General features: G+C 46.8%; 1 protein-coding gene across 3 annotated transcripts in view; it reads left to right on the top strand.

The window, feature by feature from the left end:
* GFRA1 (GDNF family receptor alpha 1) overlaps positions 1-17,647 on the top strand; it is a 203,016-nt gene that overhangs the window by 153,288 nt on the left and 32,081 nt on the right. For all 3 annotated transcript variants that reach the window (XM_049103309.1, XM_035708181.2, XM_049103310.1), the window contains one exon: positions 15,437-15,546. In XM_049103309.1, the coding sequence (XP_048959266.1) occupies positions 15,437-15,546 (110 nt within the window). The remainder of the gene's footprint in view (positions 1-15,436; positions 15,547-17,647) is intronic.

The raw sequence follows: 17,647 nt of genomic DNA, 5'->3' as shown, positions 1-17,647 counted from the left end.
CCTTTACACTCTTAAACTTACTGAGAATCTATGTGTGTGTGTGGGATAAATCTATCGACGCTATATATATATATATATATAGAGAGAGAGAGAGAGAGACAGAGAGAGAGAGAGAGAGAATCAAAGCTGAAGAAAGGTTTACATATTTAGTACTTCATTTAAAAATGACACCAAGAAGCCCATTACATTACTGTAAATAACATTTTTATTAAAAGTTACTGCATTTATAAAACAAAAAAAATGTAGGGAGAAGTATGGCACTGTTGTATACTTCGCTAATCTAGTAGTGTCTGCCTGCAAGACACCTGGAGTCTTATATCTCCATCCCCCATCGTGTGGCTTCTGGAAAAGCAGGGTCCTCTTGTGAGAACATAGGAGACAGAAAGGTAAATAAAAATAGTATGGATAAGAAAACAGCTTTGACCCCAGGGACCCTAAAAGGCTCTCTGAGATTGCCAGGGTCCCTGGGCCTCTCTTTGACAGCTGCTGCAATAGGAGGAGCAGAAGAGTGTTGGGCTGGAACACGTGTGTGTGCACAAACGTTCCCACAGCATCCTTAAACTAAGACATTCTGAGTGTGTGACCGCCCTGTACCCAACCTGTTCAGCATCAGCAGGTCAGAATGGTGAGGTTGGGGCTGGAGGGTTGGGTGGGGGGGTGGGGCTGAGGGTGAGCCCAGTGCCAGAGCCCTTCCAGGGGAAATGATACTGGTACCTACAGAACTGCTGATTCCCATCAGCCATCACTCTGGGGCCGTGTGGCAGGCTGGCATGCCCGGCCCAGCTTGGTCTCTTGCTCCAAGAGATGCCCTCCTGACGGGCAGCACCTTCGCAGACAGCCCTTCCTTCTCTGTTCTGGCATGCCGAAGAGTTCAGTGTCACGTTCTGCTCAGTCAGGGAGGACTCTAGGCTGATGTGCTAAATCCGCCTGTGTCTAGAAGACTCAGTGGCACTTTTCTCTTAGGTCGGAGCTCTTGTCACAGGTAAGCCTCTGCTCCTTGGAATGCTGGGTGGGGTGACACACCTCGATGTGAGCCATCTCAGGTGATCATTTGCCATGATGAGAGCTAAAGGATTTTAATGACAGGAAACCTCTTAGAGTTACAAATGGCAGGAATCCGGAAGTTTGAGGGTTTTTTTAATGAGCACTCAGCAGTTGAAATTCCTACTGGAGAGCTTGGCTGGCTCCATCTGACAGCTTTGAACTTCTTAGAACGGAGGTCTGGGGAGAGAGAAAGCCCTCTCTCCAAGAATATTCACTCCAGCAAAGGATCTTGATGCTGTCCTGCTAGAAAAGCTTTTTCTGGAAATAGACAAAAGCAGATGGGAAATACCTCTTCCACGCTCCAGGTTCAAAAATTCAAGTTAAAGCATTTAGCTAAAAATAAGGTATATGGCTTGAGAAAATGTGCTTTTTGCCTTGCTTCCTGGTTGGTCGTTGGTTCATTCACTGGCTCAGCAGGACCGGAGTGCCAGGTGCTTGGAGGGACCCAGAAGGCCAGAGAACAGAGTGAATGTGACCAGCAGAGGGAAGAGAGTTGGACTCAGGGACTTCTCCCAGGTACCATTGCTCTATAGCAGCATTTCTCTAATGTCAGTCGGCACTGGGATCAGTTTCTGATTCATGAGGCCTGGGGGTGGGGCTTGGTCATTTGCATTTCTAGAGCATTCCTCTTGGTGCTGCTGGAGTCTACACTTGACCAGAGAGCTGCGAGATTGTTGACCAAATGACATTGGCTGATGGGCTTACCCTGCTCTCAGAGGGGTCTGCAAAGCTGGGAATGACAAGGAGCAGACAGCCAGACTGGACCTGTGGGGCACTGAGAAGGGGACGTGGGAGAGGATGGCATGTTGTGGCTGGGGCGAGGGCTGCCAGTGCCATGGTGGTAGTAGCAGGACAGGGAGAACACTTCAAAGTTTCTGTGCTGCACTCATGTCTGGCTCTAACTGGAAGGCTGTGGGGATGGGCTGTGAAAGGTTCTGATACCCACCTGGGTGCTAGTGCCTCAGAAACCAAGGATACTGAGAAATGCCTACCATGTATCTAGTAAATTACTACCTGAGCAGCCCCCCTGCAAAGGGAGACTTGCCTCCATTGGAGGAGTCATAGATGGTGTGTTGTCCGTAGGCCCGAGCTTGGCCAGAGATTAGAATTCCTTGGCTGAGTTTTGCTTGAAAAATGCAAAGTAAAACAGAGAAGGTTTCAAGGCAAACCTTTGAAAAGAAATCCTTCCAAAATGACCTTTGGATCAATCTTTGACCTGAACTATTCAAATGAGGAAAGCTGACATACATGGACGCCTCTGTGGTTGTCAGGAGGGAATGTGAATGGGCAGCACCTATAGTGATGACTCGTAATGCGGGTTACTCAAACACAACACGTGTTTGAGATTCAGAAGTGCTATGATTGCATGGGCCAAGGTCTCTTTGAGCCACCAAGTGCAGTACTGTGGTCTCACCCCTAGTGCTGTCTCACCCCTAACTCACTGCTGATCATGAGAGAGGGAAAGTGGTGGATGTAGGTGATGGGAGGCCAGATACCATATCCCAGAGGAACCATATCTGTCTTTGACCCTATCTCACCACAGCCATCACCTCACACACGATGTCTTGCATTGAAGGCGTGTAGTGACTGTGGTCATTGGAAGGTTGGTGCCTTGTGGAAGGCAGGCGCGGTCTGTGCCAGGCATTGTGCTGGTTGGGGCTGGACCACAAAGTTGAAGATGAGCACTCTGGGCACCAGGCACCTGGATGCTGATGCACCCAGATGCTGATGCACCCTTAGGAGTCACCCTGAAAAACTCAGGCCTTGCGAGCATCACCAGGCTGAGAGAAAGCAGAAAGGGTGTTTCCTGGGTGTTTTTTGGGTGTACAGGTGCCACCAAGTACTGCCTGTCCACCAGATTCTGTTCCAACCCACATGGGAGAGTGTCCTCTTGAGGGAGCTAGGCTAAGTGTTCCTTGTCCACAGGGGGCAGGTGTGCTGGCCTCAGGTGGCTTCAGAACCCAGGAAAAGTCCTGTTTCCATGCATGGTCTGGCCCTCCCTGGCTGAGGATCCTGATAATCCACTTAATTCCTCTATACCTGCCCTGTCGTGAGAAGGAGGAGAGACACCTGCCCCATTACCTGCATCACAGGCCTGTGGTGGGAGAGAAGGAGCCAGCACTGCAAGCACCTTTAGTGTATAACAGTAACATTCACATCCAGCCCTATTCTGTGCCCAGGCCCCGGGTTCCGGGCCTCCATCCTCCCCACAGCCCCATGGAAGAGGTCCTGTCAGCGTATCTGCCTTTTATACAGAGGGAGATGCAAAAATGAAACACAGCAGCAGAGGTAGCAGTCTGACTTCAGGGCTCCTGTCCTTTTCCCACGGTGCCCCCACACCCACAAGCTCCGAGAAGGGTCCACACACATGTCTGCTCTTCCATCAAGGCATCCAAAGAGATGGTCCCAGCCAGGCCAGCTCCTGCCAGGTGCCTCCCTGTCTCCAGCCTCAGGAGTGTTACCTGCAGTCAGGAGAGGGCTGGTTGGGGAGGCTGCTGACTTCTCCCTGCAGGCCTGGGAAGCCCCACTTTTTGTTCCCCTCATTTCTTGACTTCGGCCGCATCCTCTGGGGAGACTGTATACACAGTCAGGGGTGGGGAGCGGTGCTCAGCGAGGGAAATCTGGGGCCAAGGGACTTCTTCACATAGCTGTGTCATGGGATTGCATTCAGCCTTACTGAACAGTAACAACAGATACTATGTTTTAATGTTTTTAGACTGCAAGCACTATTAAACAAAAAGAATGCCCACTCCTCCTGTCATTACACTTTATTGGACCTAGTAAATATTACTTACATCCACTTAAATCAGATTTCAGCCTCTCAAGCACACAATTCACATCATAATGGCAGCAAAAGTCCAAGAACTAAAATTTAAAAGTTGAATATTCATTCTCCTATCAGTGTTGTGAGGGTGAGGATGAACTGGAGAACCTGTGGTTTTCTTTTGAAAGTTTGGCTCTCTTACCAGCTCCATGACTTTGGCTGGATATTGACCTTTCTGGACCTCGGTGTCCTCCACTGTAAAGTAAGGCCGACCCGGGCGGTTGGGCTGTTATGTGTTCAGTGACACAGGCTGGCGAAGCATCTCACACAGTGACTGGCTCTGAGTAAATGCAGTTGTTGTTAGTACCGTGCTGGAGAAGTTAGATGTGGGCTGAGGCTTCTCCTCTCCTGTTCTGCGCTGAAACCAGAACACCAAGATGTCCATGATGAATATCAGTCTCTAGGTGATCAGAGCCATAGTGTGCGGCACTTGGGTTCATTCATTTATTCATTCATTCCCGTATTCATTCAGGACGTATTTACCAAATATCTACTCTATGTGAGACACAGGCCTAAGGGCTCAGCTTCTCATGGTGGAGGTGGTGAGACTATTAACAAAGTGAGGAAGTGTAGGAGAGATGTGGGCAGGAAGGCCTAAGTGAGCGCCCTCCTTGGGGCTCAGAGCCAGTAGGCAGAGCTTGGCTGGAGGCCCCCCAGGAGACCTTGGGAGCATTGAGAGTAGAGCACAAAAAGCCTTAAGCTCCCCTGGTTGGGCAGAAGTGTTGTTTTATTTTATTTTAAATGTATTTATTTGTGTTAGAGAGAGAGAGAGAGAGAGAGAGAGAGAGGCAGAGACACAGGAGGAGGGAGAAGCAGGCTCCATGCCGGGAGCCTGACATGGGACTCGATCCCAGGTCTCCAGGATTGTGCTCTGGGCCAAAGGCAGGCGCTAAACCACTGAGCCACCTGGGGATCCCAGAAGTGTTGTTGTATTTTTTTTTATTTTTTATTTATTTATTTTTTTAGAAGTGTTGTTTTAAACTGGGCTGAGAGCTTTAGAGAAAAATATAGAAAATGGGGCCGGGACTGTGGGGGCAGAGCACACTGCTGACAAGAGGATATTCAATGTGAGAATGGATAACCAAGGAGAGTTGTGGATATTCTGAAAAAAGGGGAATTATCTGATAGCAGTGGAATAAGTGATTTATTCTTTTGACGTATAACACCACAATTCCCTGTCTCCTGAGCATTGGCCCATCCAGGGAAGAAGATATTAGGGACTAGTTGTTTGCTGAGCTCAAAGTCTCTGTTGACCTTAAAACAACTTGCCTAGAAGAGAAACGACCTAGTGTATATTTACTATTGAACATAATTTTCCTTAGGAAGTCTGCAACCCTATTAAAGATTAATAGGAAATCTTATTTTCATATGTTTCTGCTTAAAGTCTGTTTGTGCAAGTGTAGGCTGTTAGCCATTCAGACATCTGTTTACGTTCTTTCCCCACCCCCTCTCGGGGCAAGCAGAAGCTAGGCTCCTTTAATGTGTGGAAGGTAAATTAACATTCTGCTGAGCAGAGCTTGAAGCTTGGGGCTCAGGTACCACAGAGGTATTTAGCGCTTGTCCTTTGGGGGTAAGGGCAAAGGGAGGAATTTTGCAAATTATTAAAGTCAAGAGAACCTGTGTAATTTCAATTTCTCATCTTCTGGGAATCCCCAAAGAAGCAAGGTTTGACTGAATTGACTGAAGGAGGCCAGGCAGCATTTGGGATAATTTCTAGAATTTACCTGTGTTTCTCTGAAGTAATTAGAGTTTAGTTTCTCTAGCTACAAACATCATGATGCAACACTTCTTTCTGAAGGGACAGACAGCGGCCCCTCCTTAAATTGCTACAGGCTTGATGCTAGCCGGCTCAGCAGAGGGCCACATATGGGGACCACATGTAGTGACCTGTGGAATTGCCTTGACTTGTTTCTGGGAGTGTGATTCCATTGGCCTATAAAACACATTTATCTGCTAGAAGATGTGAAGGACTCCAAGACATTGCTCTTTGGTCATAATGGTAGGATTAAGCCTGATGTTAATCATGAGGGTATTGAGCACATATAGACCTTGGACAGATGGATTAGTGATCTCAGGACAAAGCATTTCATACACCAAATTATTAGCAGAAGAGTTCTAAGAAAGGTATCAGTTTGACTGTCTCTACCCTAAGGCTTCATAGAGGTCTCAGGATCAGAGAGGACCTCCAGGGCTGGTCCAGAGCAAAACAGAAGACACAGGGCTGACGAGTCCTGTCATCTAGGAATCTGGAGGTCATACACAGGTGCTAGGTGCCTGGCACACTGGTCCTCCAGGAGCACTTTGAAGGACTTACTAGCATCCAACTAGAGTAAATCAAGCTTCAGAGATGCTAAGGTGCTTGCCCCAAATCCCATGTTTTAGCAAGTGGCTGAATTGCAATCGAAGTCCTGGTCCATTTTTAAATTCTACGTTCAAAACCTCTACTGTATGCTGATTTTTAGTAGTGTTTGAGTTTTCTTTTGCTGTTGTGGTAGATGACTGCAAACATGGTGGCTTTGACACAAATTTATACTCTTATATTTCCAGAATGACCAGAAGTCATACACAGATCTCATGGGGCTGAAATCTAAGCACCCGCAGGACTGAGTTCCTTTTGGAGGCTCTAGGGGTGAATCCATGTCCTTGACTTTTGGCCCACACACATTTCTTGGTTCCTGGTCCCTGCCCCCACATAATCAGCAAAACCTGATTCAGTCTTTTGCACGTGGCATCTGATCCTCTCATCTGCCTTCTTCCTGTTTTAAAGATCCTGTGATTACATTGAGCCCACCTGCATGATCCAGGACGCTCTGCTCGCCTCAAGATCTAAGACTATAATCTCACATTCAAAGTCCTTTTCACCATGTCAGGTAACATAGTCCACAGCTCCAGAGCTGATGAGGGTAGAGTGTAGACATCTTATTCTGCCAACTGTAGTGTTTCTGCTGAGCTACGTTTGTAATTTTTGCTAGATCATGAATCGTAGAACTAGTTTAGTCCTGCTCCTTGCTAGAAAGTACAGAGCCAAATACGTAGCTTTCATCTAGCCAAGGGTATATGTGCATTTTGTAGTAGCTGTACCGCTGCCTCTATCTGATCTTTCAACGGCCCCAAATACCTTCACTCATTTTTACATTTATGCTGTTGCATCAAAGCTACATCTGAATGCATCTCAAAAATCTTTCTGAAGTGAGAGTGGACATAAATAATTCAGTGAAACCAGGGTAGCTGAACTTTGCTGCCCCAGGGTTCCTAAGCAGTTGACTTGGAGCTTCTTAGATCCCTGGAAGAATGTAAGGTGACTGCTGTAATTCACTCCTGAAGATGGAAGTGCCTGCAGAATTTTACAAAGTGAATTCACACTGTGTTGGTCTAGAGTTTCAAGGTATGGTTCTACTGGTGAAAGATTGGTTGAGCGTCTAGATTTCTGTTTTTCCTCGTGGCCAAAAGTCAAAAAAATGATTACTAAAGTTTCCCTGCAGAAATACAAAAGACCTATTGGATAAGCTTGACTCTTAAAAAGCTTATTTGTCACAGACAGCTATTGGATATCTGAAAGCTTTATGATAATTTAATCACCCAGAAAACCTCAAATTTATTTTTTCCCTCAATTTCTTCCCATAAAAAAACAAGTAGTGTCAAAGCTAAGTTTTCTGCACTGAAGGACGTTTCGTAGCATGGATAATACAGAACAACTTTATTTGACTTGGCAGTGTAGCTTAGGACAGTTTGCAGGGTTTCTGTGCCCTATTATGACTTAGAGGCTGCTTATCCTGTGACCATCGGTGTGTGCAGTAGAGAGATTGGTGAGGGCCGTGAAGGGAGGAGTCCTGGCTGGAGGGCAGCTCTGGGGCATCTGATCCCAGGCTGCCAAGAGCCCCTTCACCATTGGAATGGATTCCCTTGCCAACTGCCATAGCTTGCTTTTCAAATTTGCCACGTAGAGATTAGCTGTCAGCCACTGTCAGCCACTCTGCAGCTGTTGATTGACAGCTGTCAGTGCTTATGCAAGGTGGCTTCATGAGGGATGCCCAGATGGATCAGATGCCGACCTGGACGCCCTTCAGGGGGCTGCTGCTGCTGCTTGATGTAATAGAAAAGGCTAAGGAAACATTGCACCTCTGCCCTGTGGCATGTTACACTGAACCCTCACCCTGGAGAGACACCCCAAGCAGGACACATGGATTAAAACCATGTGTGACTCCATCTGCATTTCCTAAAGCCCTTCTTCAGTGGGACTTGGTCACAGCACTGTGGCTCAAGCCCAGAAGGCAGTGACTGTAGCCTCCTGGGACCCTCATGCTGGGCCAGGAGTTATTGGGGAGCTGGATAAGCCACTGTGACCAGGGTTCTCCAGGGTGAGTGATAAGAGGGGCATGGGTTAAATGGGTTGTGGCCTCCCAAGTATCGGGATGAAGGTGAGCAGGGATTTGGGAGGAATAGGCCAAATCTCTGCTTGGCCACAGGGACCGTACTGTCCCAGGAAACAGAGGCATTTGGGAAGGCTTCTTGGACCTCCTAGTACTCTCTTCCAAAAACGTGGGGCTGCAGTTTGGCTAAGTCAGTGAGAAGTGCATTAATTGGCTGAGGCTTTAATCATCCCACCAGGAGTGCAAACCCACTCCTGAGGGGTTTGAGAAGGGGCTGAGAAGCTCTAGATGTGCAGAGCTTTGGGTATTTGTGTCCCGGTGTGTGAACTTGCTCCAAGTCTTTTGCTCCAGAATAGCCACAGTCACTCTCTGGCCCGGGGAAGACCCTGGCTCTCTGAAGGGTGGCCTGAGCCCTCCAGCTCTGCAGCTTGTCCCCCAGACAACATGCTGGGCTTTTGCTCTAGCAGACCCATGTGTACAGCACAAAGTGGGGAAGAGCAAGGCAAGAAAACCCCTCTGCAAAATGTCGTTAATATAGGCTCTGATTAGTGAGAGGATGCTTTCCAGATGTGCTCTCCTATGGGCTGCTGGGGAAGAAGGGCTAAGGTAACTTTCTAAATACAGAATGAGAAAAATCTGTTTTGTGTCATCATACCAGAAAATCACCATTCCAGAACTCTTGCTTTGTCATCCCGGCTCTAATATTAGCAGCATGTTTTTCAAATTATTTTTATTCTGCATAAGAGATTAGCAGTCTTAACAAACTCTCTGATATTTAGTCATTTAAAAAATATGTATTTCCCCCTCAACCCCAGGGGGAAAAGTAGCTTTTCTTAAAATGCCTTTATTCTATGAGCTCATATGACAGAGAAGTATTAAGTAACACCACAGGATTCCTGGCTTCAGACTTCTCAAATTTGTTTTGGTCAGAGTCGCTACACAGATGTAGACTAAGTATGTGATACAAGGGCCAGCAGAAGACAGGCTAGGATGTGCATCTCCCTGTGTCTAGCTTGCTGTGGTTCTCTACTGCAAGGGCTTAATGTTGGAATGGACCAGGAATTGGGGAGCCAAAAAAAGAGAACGGATGGGAAGTGAAAAATGTATTGGGAAAAAAAAAATGTATTGGGCAACATGTATTCTGGGTTCTGGGTGAGGTGCTTTATTTAACTGTGAGTGAGTTCTCACTGCAGCCACGTAAAGCCACTGTGGATGGCATTCGCCCCATTTTCCAGGTGAAGAAATGGGGAGCTGGAGAAGTGAACTAGTTTGCTAAGGTGTGAGAGCATAAAAAAAAGTGGAGCTGGGAGTGGAAACAGGTGCAGGTCCCTCTGAGGCCTGACATGCTTTGTTTCCTCTAACAAAGAAAACCTTCAGACACGAAATGGCTTGCATTGAAAACCGAGACTTTAAAGCCCTGATGTTCACACTGGGGTCAGAAAAAAATGCTAGTCATTTTTTACATGAACAGATGAATAAAGGGATCCTGTCCCAAGGTTCTGGGTTTTTACCGGTCAGTCAAGTTCTGCGGTTCTGCTTGGACACTGATGCCATCCCCAAAAGCCCCGTAATAAAGGGAAGCGTAATTCATGGGTAGACTCACTGCCCTCAGATGAAGCATTTTGTCTGCATCCTTGATCCCTGCTGTTCCCCCACATGCCATTCCTAGAGCCCATGGAGGCCATATAATCAGGGAAACATCATTAGGGAGGAGGCTCTGACGAGCAGTTCTGGGCCAATGGGGGGAGGCGAGGGGAACAGTTCTACACTCGATGACTTAAATGATATCCCTGGAAGCTTAAAGTCCAGCACCCCCTGCCTTTTCCCCTTGCAGGGCTTCCACCTGCCGCCTGCCACCACCCACTGTGTGACTCAGAGCAGGAGCTTAACTTTTTTGGCCTTTAGCTCTCTTGTGTGTGAGATGAGAGGCTTCCCTAGAAAAGCCTGAGTCCCTGTGCTCAGAGGAAACCCAACGCCTAGACACTAAGTAATAGCAAAACGGGTGAGAGCAACAATAACGTTTTGAAAACAAGTGTTCTTTTTTTTCCCAAGTATCTTCAAGTGTCCCATAGATTGTGTTACTGAAGTGGAAGGGAAATCCGAGAGCTAAGTGGTTCGGCAACATCTGTGGGAGTTCTGGGTAGCCTGTGCCAGAGCTTGGACCTCATTCAAGACCTCACAATTCCTAGTCCAGACCTCAGTTGCACCAACCACACGGCTTGTGTCCAAGGATGGGATTCAGCCTGGGGGAAAAAAAAAAAAAAACATTTAAAAGAATAAGATGATCCAGGATGAGTTAAACTGGGCATTACTCATATGTTTTTTTTTTTAACCATTTGCCATAACACTGTTTTCCTAAAAATGCTTCAGAAAATGTAGGTAAATGATTTTCCCCCACTGTCAAAAGACCATCTGCTGTTTGAGAAGACTCTCTCCTGGATTTTATCGTTATAATCATTTTTCTATTTCCAGTTAGCAGCATGCTCCCTTTTATATGATACTTTCTGCAGAAACCACTGTTTTCTCTTTAGCAGATTTCCTGAGGCTAACTTGGCATTTACCGGTGTCTTCCTCCTTTCTCAGGGTGAGGATTTTCTTTCAGAGGGAGATACATTTCTACATTAGCGCCTATTCATTTCCTTTTCATTTACTCAGAGAAAAACAATCAGGTTCATCACTGCTTGTAGTCATGGAGATTTCATGTCTCCAGAAGAAATCCAATTGTGGAATTCCTTTGTTAATCCCACACTGGACATTTAAGCTTTTGTGTTTGGATCAGTGCAGCCCAGGCAGGGGAGCCAGTGAAACAGGTTACAACACGACTCTTAATCCAGGGTGGGCAGGGGAAGTATGTGCAGCAAGGCTGTCCTGGGATGCTGGGGGCGGCAGCGGGGTTGGGTAGCAGGTTCTCGGGCCGTGGTTGGCAACGGGACAGGTGAAGATCTTAGGCTGGAACCACCAGCAAGACATTTGCATCCCACGGTGTGGGTGAATTGAGCACAGCACATCTTCCTTGTAGGCCTGTCCTCCCCTGTGTTCTCCCCTACCCCCAGCACCACCATGTGCTGAGCTGTCTGCGCCTTGATTTTGCTCCTCCTTTCTATAGTCTTGACTTCTATTCCTAATGAAACCTGCCCCTCGGTGCGTCCTCCTTTCTTCCATTCCTTTAGGCCTTCAGAGATCTCCCCAGTTGCTCCCCACTGGCTGCAGTCTCCTAAGTGACTGTCTCTCCCGCCACTGGCCAGTGTCCTGCCTCCCCACTGCTGCTAGACCAGTGAGGGCACAGGGTAGGTTTCCAGCAAATCTTTGCCGGACAACTGAGAGACTCAAAATTCTTCCTAATATGCAAATCTGATCATGTTACTTCTCTGTTTAAAAACTTTCAGTGGTTCCCAGTGCTTTGTAGGATAAGATCCAAACTCTTAGGTCATTCAAGGCTCTTCACATGCTTGCCAGCATCATCACCCGTCACTCACCATTTGCATCCTGTGGCTCAGCCATCCCCAGTGAGCAACCAACAATTTTCTGGGTGATGCATGCGTTAAGTGTAGCGGTTGCAAATGATTTCCAGCTCTGGAGTCAGATTGAGTGTGGTAGTGCTCCAGCTCCACCAGGGAGCTCTGCAAACTGGAGGGAATTCACTTAAATAAACTGTCTTTGCCTCAGCTTCCTCATCTGCAAAATGGGGCTGACAGTAACACCTACTAAGGATTGATGTGAGAATTAAATGTGTTTTGCATAATGAATTAGCTAGAAACAACTTAAGTGTGCATACTTGTCAAGCCCTTAAATCAGTCTCTGGCATATACAGACATTCCATTATCGTTACCCTGGGAGTTCTCCGAGCATGTAAAGTCCTCATGCTTCCCTGGGATACCCCCTCCACAGGGTTTGCCTGACAGACCCGAGCCATCCTGTGATTCTCAGTCCCCAAATCGTGGCCTCTTTGAAATGAACATCTGTAGCCATGGAGGGTTAAAAGCTTAAGTTACGGCATCAGAATGTGTGGTGTCACATCCTGCTCCTACTATTCACTATTTTACTCTAGTCTTAACTTGCTAAGCTGTGATTTCTTCCTTTATGAAATTCAGGTAAGAAAATAATCATCTCTACCTTATTAAGAGTTGTCAGGAAAAAAAAATAAAGTCAAGATACTTCATTCAGGTTAGCGATCATTTTTATCAGCAGCCTTTTTGCCTTTTATCAAGAACTAGCCACAGTATTATGATGAACTTTTTCCTTGTTTCTCTCCATGCGTTATTTGAGTTCAGAGACAGGGAATTTATCATTGCATCTCAGGCACTTGACACATCATTCAGACCATGGAACTATGGAACCCACAAGGATTCAGCAGCTTTATTCTGGATACATGTGACCATTTGAATATGTTGCTTTAAATAGAGATTTCAGAGGACCATGTCCCTTAAGAGAAGATGTTAGGAAGGAAGGGGTGTTTGAGAACTGATTATTCTTTTCTTTGGGAGGTCCTAAAGCCTGAAGATTAAACAGTCCTTCACCATTTAATTTGGTCCAAAGGTGCCTGGGTATGGAGAGGAAGCCAGACTGGAAAGGCTGGGACTTCACTCCCAAGCCATGACTTGTGTTTTATCAGTAGGATTGAATACATCATCCTGGCCCCTAAATGGGGTTATACCCAGACCTAGTAACACAGCTGGTTATCCAAGAACAACACCAAGCCCTGATTTGTCCTGTTACCTGATCATCTTGCTATGAATACTCTCACCAAGGTTACTTTCAAGTCACCACGATGATGTTAACCAACTTGCAAAGTCCCTGAAAATGGACGAGGCAGCTGGTAATGAGCTGGTTCCAGCACACACTCTGTAAACTTCGTCCTACTTCACTTTTTCGATCTGTAAAATGTGAGTGCTCTGAAGTTACTGTCCTGTCTCCAAGTAGAAATGTCAGTGGGAGGTGAGTCAAATGTGGAAAAACAAACATGCAAATGTTAGTGTTTTGGCAATGCCCCATGTGCTCAGCATTATTTCGAAACTCTTTGTGTCCACTGGCTGTGTGCATCTTAGGACCGGGATCTGAGCTGACAATCTTCTCTTGCAAACCAGCCTGTCTGGAGTTCTGCTCAGAGCAGTGTATCTGGTTTTATCCTCCCAATCAGGATTATACTCTCTGCAGCAGACTGACTCAATTAGCCTTTCATTCCAAAGTCCAATTGTGAGTCAATTCTGAGGTTGTTAAGCAAAATGAGTCTGGTGGCATTAGCCTCGCACTGAAGGATAGTAATCCGCACCACAGCGCCGTTCAGTTAATAGCCTGCTTGAGAGACTACAAGAAACAGGGACTTGGAGACAAAGCGACCTTTTGTCCATCTCCGGGGGACAGGCTGGGAGTGCAGGGCTGCCAGGTCGGGGAGCTGCTCAGGTTGTGTGCAGAACTGGAACCCAGCTGCCTGGACCACGGTTGGCCTTTGCAAAGTTAGAAGCCCAACAGCACTAGATCATTAACTTTCACGACCGGGAAAATTCTTCTGAAATTAACACTTGTTCCAAGCTCCGCTGCCATTGGAGCCAGTTGAGTAAGTCTGAGCCACCTTTAGGGATTTCCTTTGGAAACATAAATCCTCTAACCAGGCTACAGAAAATGGCCAGGTTTTATGCCCTTCAGTATGTTCAATTAGAGTCAGAAAACACCGACTAGGCTTAGGCTGTGGGAGATCCAGGCGCACAGAGGCACACGCACGAGTCTCATTTGGAGGATTTTGCCAAGCCACATGGCCCTGCTTGGGAAGCGGTAGGAAGGGACCTCTCTGAGGCTGTCAGGTGCCGTGCAAAGAAAATAAAGCCGAGCTCCAGCATCTGCCCTGGGGACGGACAGTGATGCACACACATAAGGGTGTCCAGATCGGCACAGAGAGGGAGGCTCAGATACCCCTGGTTAAAAGGGTTCAAGGAGAGACCAGTCCCTCACAAACACCCTGCAGCCTTTGCAGTGTGCTTGAACTCGGACGATTTCATCAAGCCTTTTAACTCCCTTCGAGTTACAATTGTGGTAAAGGGACACATAATGGGCTTCCTGCAGGCCTTTTACAAACCTCTGTGATCTCCACACACGCTACCTTGCTCTGCCCCACCACACAAGCAAGCTCGTAACCTAAAGCATGCTAAGTAAACACATTTTCTTGGGTGGAAGGAAGTAAAAACAGGCTGCCAATTTGGGTAAGCTGAAGAGAAAAAGGCTGAGACAACTGTCCATTGTCTGCCATAATTGCTGGATAATTTAAATTCTCTTGAAGTCCATTGTGTTCTTCACTCAGAAGCAGAGCTGTTGTCTGCTGAGATGACCTCAGAGGTGGCCCCGCTCTCATTCAGGATTTCTCCAACAATGTCCTCTTCAGATTGAAAAACAGCCAGTTGGCCACAAAGAGCCCTCTTCCTCCCCAGCCCGGCGTGGCTGTGGCCCCTCTCCACCTCTGGGTGTCTGCAGTTTCACCACCACCACTCAGGGCTTCCTGGTGGACTGCCCCGCCCCCAGGGCTGGTCCCCAAAGTGCAGACAGAGTCAGCAGCTGATCAGCGCCTCCAAGCACCACCTCCAATGGAAGGCCTAGTCATAAGGTGAAATAGTGCCCAGAGTGAGCGTGAGCATCACCTGTCCCTCCTGCCTTTCCCCTCGGTCTGGAGAGGGAGCTCCTTCTCAGTGTCACTTGGCTGGAATCAATCTCTGTCCCCTGGGCTGGTGAATGAGAGATAACTTACAAGACAAATTCACGTATTTTTAAAGCCAGCAGGAATTACGGGAGCAGATGGGCTGTAGGATCCTATTTTGATGCCAGGGACATGTTTCTGTATAAAGTAAATATTTTCCCAGTGTGGATCTCTGGTGAGTGTGGAGAGAAGCATATTTCCTAAGGATGCAAATAAGTCTGTCAGAAATAAATATTGAATGGAAACTTCAAAGCATCTCGATTTCTACAGTTATAGGCTCTGAAGACTTCTCTGCAAATAAGCAGACACACAGGTGGGCCAGGGCTGCAGGAGAGAGAGGACAGTAGTGGGGGGTGGGTTGTAGAAGAGACGATGCTAACATCCTAAGAGTTCATACTTCCTATATTTTCTGGTGTGGAAAAAGGCCTATCAACAAAGGAACAAAGAAAAGTTGCCATTTGTCCAGAAGTTTAGGGTATTTGAACGCACACCACCTGCCCTTTCTTCCCGTTGCAGATCTCGCCTTGCGGATTTTTTTACCAACTGCCAACCTGAGTCAAGGTCTGCCAGCAGCTGTCTAAAGGAAAATTATGCTGACTGCCTCCTCGCCTACTCAGGGCTTATTGGTAAGATTGGAGAGAAGCGGGACGGGAGAGAAATCTGGTTTACAAATACTCACAGACCTTTTTCCATTGTAGCCTGCCACTATCTGTGAAAGGAAAAAAATCCCCCAGGAACCCTCTGTGCTGGAGTTTTGATGTTAAGCCCTGTAGGACTCCCCTGTTAAAAAAGCGGGGGGGTGGGGGGTACGAGGATCATGGATGTGCGGAGGCAGAGGCAGGAAGAGGAGGATCACAGTAGTAGTATCACAGTATCACAGGCAGACCACAAGCATGAGCACCTGGGAAGCATCCCGGGTGGAGATCTGACCACACAGAACAACAGTAGGAAAGAAGCATGATTGTGAGAGAGGGTAGCAAGTCAACCCGAGCTCATTGAATTAAGGAACTTGGAAGTCATTCCGTCTGGGGAAATAAAAAAAGGCTGTTCCCCAGAAATGGAAATAAAACCTCTAACCACCGGAGTCCTTCTCACCATTAATATTTTTGGTAATTCAGATCCTGGTGTGCAGGGGGTGATTTAGCCTAAAATTTTTCCCTGAGAACAGACATAGCAGAAACAATGTTATTGCCTCTCAAGAGCTGAGGCTTTAGAAGAACCAGGTTCTCTACGTCTGAGGCAACAGTGCAGTTGCCAGGGTGCCAATGAGTTAGGAGAGTCAAAAGAGGCAGATCTGTGTCCATGGATAAAAGGGGCAGGCGGGAAGAAAGGCAGGTGTTCCAGGTCCCAGGGCCTGAAGAAGCCTCGGTGGCGGGGCTCTGTCACGGTTGACGTGTGAAGACAAACATGTAGTGAAGGCTGTGGAGGGCTGAGGGAAATCACCCTTGTCAGAAGTGGATGGCTCAGCCAGGGTGTGTGTTCCTGCCACAGTCGCACAAGTCACCAGGCAGAAAGAACTTCCCACCAAGAATGACAGCACAGACTAAATCATTTTGTCACTAGAGTGTCTTCAGCAAGAGCTTTCAGGAAAGTCAACTATGGCACATAATGCAGGGATATTACAGGGCCCTGTACACTCATCCCCGTGGTTGAAAGGTCTCTTGGGCAAAATCTTTTACCAGTATCGTTTACCATTTTTGTGGATATATCCCAATGGGTGTATCTTCCTTGAGTCAGTATTCCAAGTTTGCATTCACTCTTTGCTTTCTTAAGTTGGTCTCTAGTAGGGGTTACTTATCAACTGTGGAATTACAGGAACAATGGAAATAATTAAGCCATGCTCATTATAAAAAGTTTAAAAAAATACAGAAAAACCCAAAGGAGACAGTAGGAAGGCTCTACAACTCTACACCCAGATGTAAATACTATTAACACCTTAGTCCATATCCTTCCAGGCATATGTGCTCATTAAATCCTCCATGAGTGGCCAAGGCAGAGTGCTGCCAGGGATTTCTGGCTTGGCAAACCATCACATGCCTAGGATGATGAAACACTCATCACGTAATGGAATGAAATCGTTGAAGCAATGCATTTTACAGACCAAAATTTATTTTCCTCTTGGGTCTGGATCTTCCCCTTCACACTGGTCATTGGGTTCTAATGTCTTTCAGGACAAAGCTTGTGCCTCCTTCTTCCATATGTCAGGGATCCATCGTGGTGCCCAGCATTCAGTAGCTGCCTAGTAGATACACATTTTAACCTCTTGGCTTAGGGTTTTGGATGTCTTTTCCTTTCTCCTCCAAAGTTAGGTGCTCACTGTCTGCTGTGGGTCAAAGTTCCCATCCCGAGGTATAATGGGAGATAATGTACTCAAACTGGTAAGGAATGTAGGACAAAAAAGATATGTCCTTGACCCAGAAGAGCTTATAAAGAATTTTTCTTTCTGTTTATGAACCAAATATATCCTATGGCTCACTGACCGCCTATTACTTCTTAGGTCCATAAAATACAGAAAAACAGAAGGCTTCTTGGCATGAATAGGCATCGCCTGGTGTGAGCCACCCAGGAGAAGACATTTGAGTTGTATTAAGTATAAATGCATTGTTTATTTACACCAGCACAGAGCTCATCAGAAAAACCATGAATATAGGAAGATGTAGGCAAGAAAGACCACCCAGTAATTCTTTGAGGACTTTTGAGGACTATTGAGACAATACTCTAAAAGCC

The sequence above is a fragment of the Canis lupus genome, chromosome 28, assembly GCF_003254725.2.
Source record: "Canis lupus dingo isolate Sandy chromosome 28, ASM325472v2, whole genome shotgun sequence".
NCBI lineage: Eukaryota > Metazoa > Chordata > Mammalia > Carnivora > Canidae > Canis > Canis lupus.
This window is presented reverse-complemented; position numbering and strand designations above follow the sequence as displayed.